The 2,827-nt window shown below is 34.3% G+C and overlaps 1 protein-coding gene across 1 annotated transcript in view; it reads left to right on the top strand.

Annotated features, from left to right (window-relative positions):
• LOC109125441 (uncharacterized protein At3g43530-like) overlaps positions 1–2,827 on the top strand; it is an 11,331-nt gene that overhangs the window by 7,630 nt on the left and 874 nt on the right. The window contains exons 2-5 of the mRNA XM_019227065.1: positions 1,030–1,140; positions 1,808–1,969; positions 2,057–2,344; positions 2,411–2,675. Of these exons, the coding sequence (XP_019082610.1) occupies positions 1,030–1,140; positions 1,808–1,969; positions 2,057–2,344; positions 2,411–2,675 (826 nt within the window). The remainder of the gene's footprint in view (positions 1–1,029; positions 1,141–1,807; positions 1,970–2,056; positions 2,345–2,410; positions 2,676–2,827) is intronic.

The raw sequence follows: 2,827 nt of genomic DNA, 5'->3' as shown, positions 1-2,827 counted from the left end.
ATATAATATTAATGGTTGATTGCATAACAAAGTCAACTACCAATAGTCTACAGAGAAGTCTACTTAAGAAAATCCTAAGTCAAATAATTTTAGCCTAATAAATCTTTCCTTGTTTAATTTGACTCGTGTATATGTAAATTTATTTTATTTCAATGCAGGAAGTCTATGTGGTTATTTTTTTATCAATAGGTTTATCAAATTATTTTTTATAATTTTTTTTAATTAAAATTTAAACTATAATTAAAGAATAGACGTCTTTTTATGTCTTCTTGTTGGTGTCAATTTGTAATCCACTTTAAAAAAATCTGTTGTAGACTTCCTCAGGTTACATGCATCTGTCATTTCGGCTTCTGTTTTTTGCTTGGTCGTAAGGGAGTCAATTGTAATTACAGTACCCTTGGTGGTTATGTTTCTCAAATATCGAATATGAGGTATATTTTTGCATTCAAGACCAAATAAAGGTCTAAAAAAAAGAAATTTCCCCCATTAGCATTGCCACTTTTATATATGAATTTATGAATTTATATTCTGTTTACGTATGAATTTTGTACCATATTTTTATTTTGCCAAATAATTTATTGAGAAACAGGAGCTGATTCATACCATATTTTTATTTTGCCAAACAGAGTTGTGGTCAAACAGTCGTTAACCTAGTTGCAAACTAGTCATCATGTAGTCGTTAATTTTCGGGTTAAATTCTCTTTTACTCTCTACTCTCCAACAATTGATGTCAAATGCTCTTCTTATAAAACTGAATTTTGTTATTAATTATTTTAAATCAAAAAATTAGGGAAAGACTTTTGTATCCTTTACAAATCAAATTTATTACTGACCCAACCAGTTTAAATGGGTAGAAAAGATCCAAAATTACTCAAATCAGGTTAAACCTAGGGTCGATTAAAACCCAACTAAAAAACTAAAGCTTCTTTTTTTTACATCGTTGTTGTCAAAGAGAAAACCCCATTAGAAATGTCTAAAACTAAAAGGTACAACTGAGTATAACTCGGTATAACTTGTTTTTGAATGCAGGATTCTGATGAGGAGACAAAAGCTTTACAACCACTTGACATGTTCTTCAAACCTAGTGAATTTATGAAACCGTTCAAGATATCAGCTAACTACATTCATAGAGCAGTGAGAGTATTGCAGAGCCATCTTTCAGATGATGAGCTGAATTGGTTTACAGAGCATCCTCAGTTCAAACATTTCTTCCATATGCCTAGGTATGCAAACCATAAGATGCGGGCTCTGTGGATGCTTTTTCTTTGCACAACATGCTTAGATAAGAAAAAGGAGGGTTGGTTTATTGTGAACGGGGTTTCGATCTGGTACTATCTCACCGAAATGGCACTAATGTCTGGATTGTATTGTCATGAATTTCCAGCCTACTATGAAAGATTGGGTAGTAATGTGTTTGTTGGGAAACATTTTGGTCCAGGGGCAACAATACATAACAATACATTTTGCAGATGTGGAGCCAAAGCTACTGTCAATGAAGAAAGCTTCTGATGACCGTCTAAGAATGGCAGTCCTCTATTTTTTATGTTGTGTCATAGTAGGAAAGGAAAAAAAGGAAAGGACGCACCATTTGTGGAAAGTTTCTTTTACCGAGCTGTAGGTGACCTAGAAATGTGTAAATCATTCCTGTGGGGAGATTTGCATTTGATGCTAATATGAAAGACCTTTTTCATATTATGCATTCATGTGAAGGAGTTGTGGGCCTACAAAACGTGTTTCTTAGTTTTGTGACTCCTTTAGAGGTAATGTATTCATCTTTAGATATTTGATTGATTTTTGTTGTGAATAGCTTATAGTGTATGAAGCTATTCCCGCTCTGAAGAACAATTTTTTGAAAAGTGTTCGAGAAGCAAATCCTGAGTTTTCTCGGATGTGTAAGTCGAAGTTCAAACAAAGTCATCTTAAAAGTTTTCCTATGTCAGATTTGTATGATACTCTTAGTACAACTATGGTAAGATATTTGTAAATATAAATTACATTACATATTAACTATTGATGCATTATGGTTGTATTTAAATATGATTCTTTACTTTTACAGGAGATTCAAAGTATCATGGTTCCATTTCCCGATGAGAAAGTTCTTATGAAGAAAGTCATGGATGACGAGTGTGGATGGAAAGATGTGGATGATGCAATTGAAGACGGTTGGACAAAGCGTATAGTTAAGGAAAAGAAGCCAATATTTTTTGAAAATATGCATAAAGCAGATGTTGCTAGCCGAGCAGTTGAGGCTAATCCAGATGGAGGTAATTTGGCTCAAGAAAATATTGGTCAAATGAAGCAAGGTTGGAAGAAGGTTGCTCCGACCAAGGTGGCTCTGAAAAAGGTAAATAATGGATTCGATTAGGTAGAGAACCGATTCATGAAAGTGTTGAATAGTGGGTTTGAGAAGATGACTGCGAAATTTGATACTCTGGATACAAGATTGAAAATTGTGGAAGTAAATGTGAAACAATTGAAAGAAGCAAAAAAGGTTGTTAAGGCTACTAAGAATGTAGCATATTGTGTGGATGTGGGTGAGGAAGAAGAGGTTGTTGAGTTTGAAGGGATTGTTGAGGAGGAAGAGGTTGTTGAGGATGAAGAGGTGGCTGAATTGGATTGTGAGGGTACTAAAAATTTAGTGGTGGGTGACAATCGAAAAGAGGTGGGTGAAGAGGGTGAGAAAAGTAACAAAATCAAGAAGAATTACAAGAGAAAGAGAAAGATGAAAAAAGGAACAGAAGAGGTGGGTCAAGATGATGGAGAGATGACTACAACAAAAGTGCAACATGTAAGCAAGAAAGGTAGGAGTCCCATTATAACGAGAGGG

Source organism: Camelina sativa, chromosome 7 (genome assembly GCF_000633955.1).
Source record: "Camelina sativa cultivar DH55 chromosome 7, Cs, whole genome shotgun sequence".
NCBI classification, from domain to species: Eukaryota; Viridiplantae; Streptophyta; class Magnoliopsida; order Brassicales; family Brassicaceae; genus Camelina; species Camelina sativa.
Note: the sequence above shows the minus strand (reverse complement) of the source record. Positions and strands in the feature narration are given on the sequence as shown.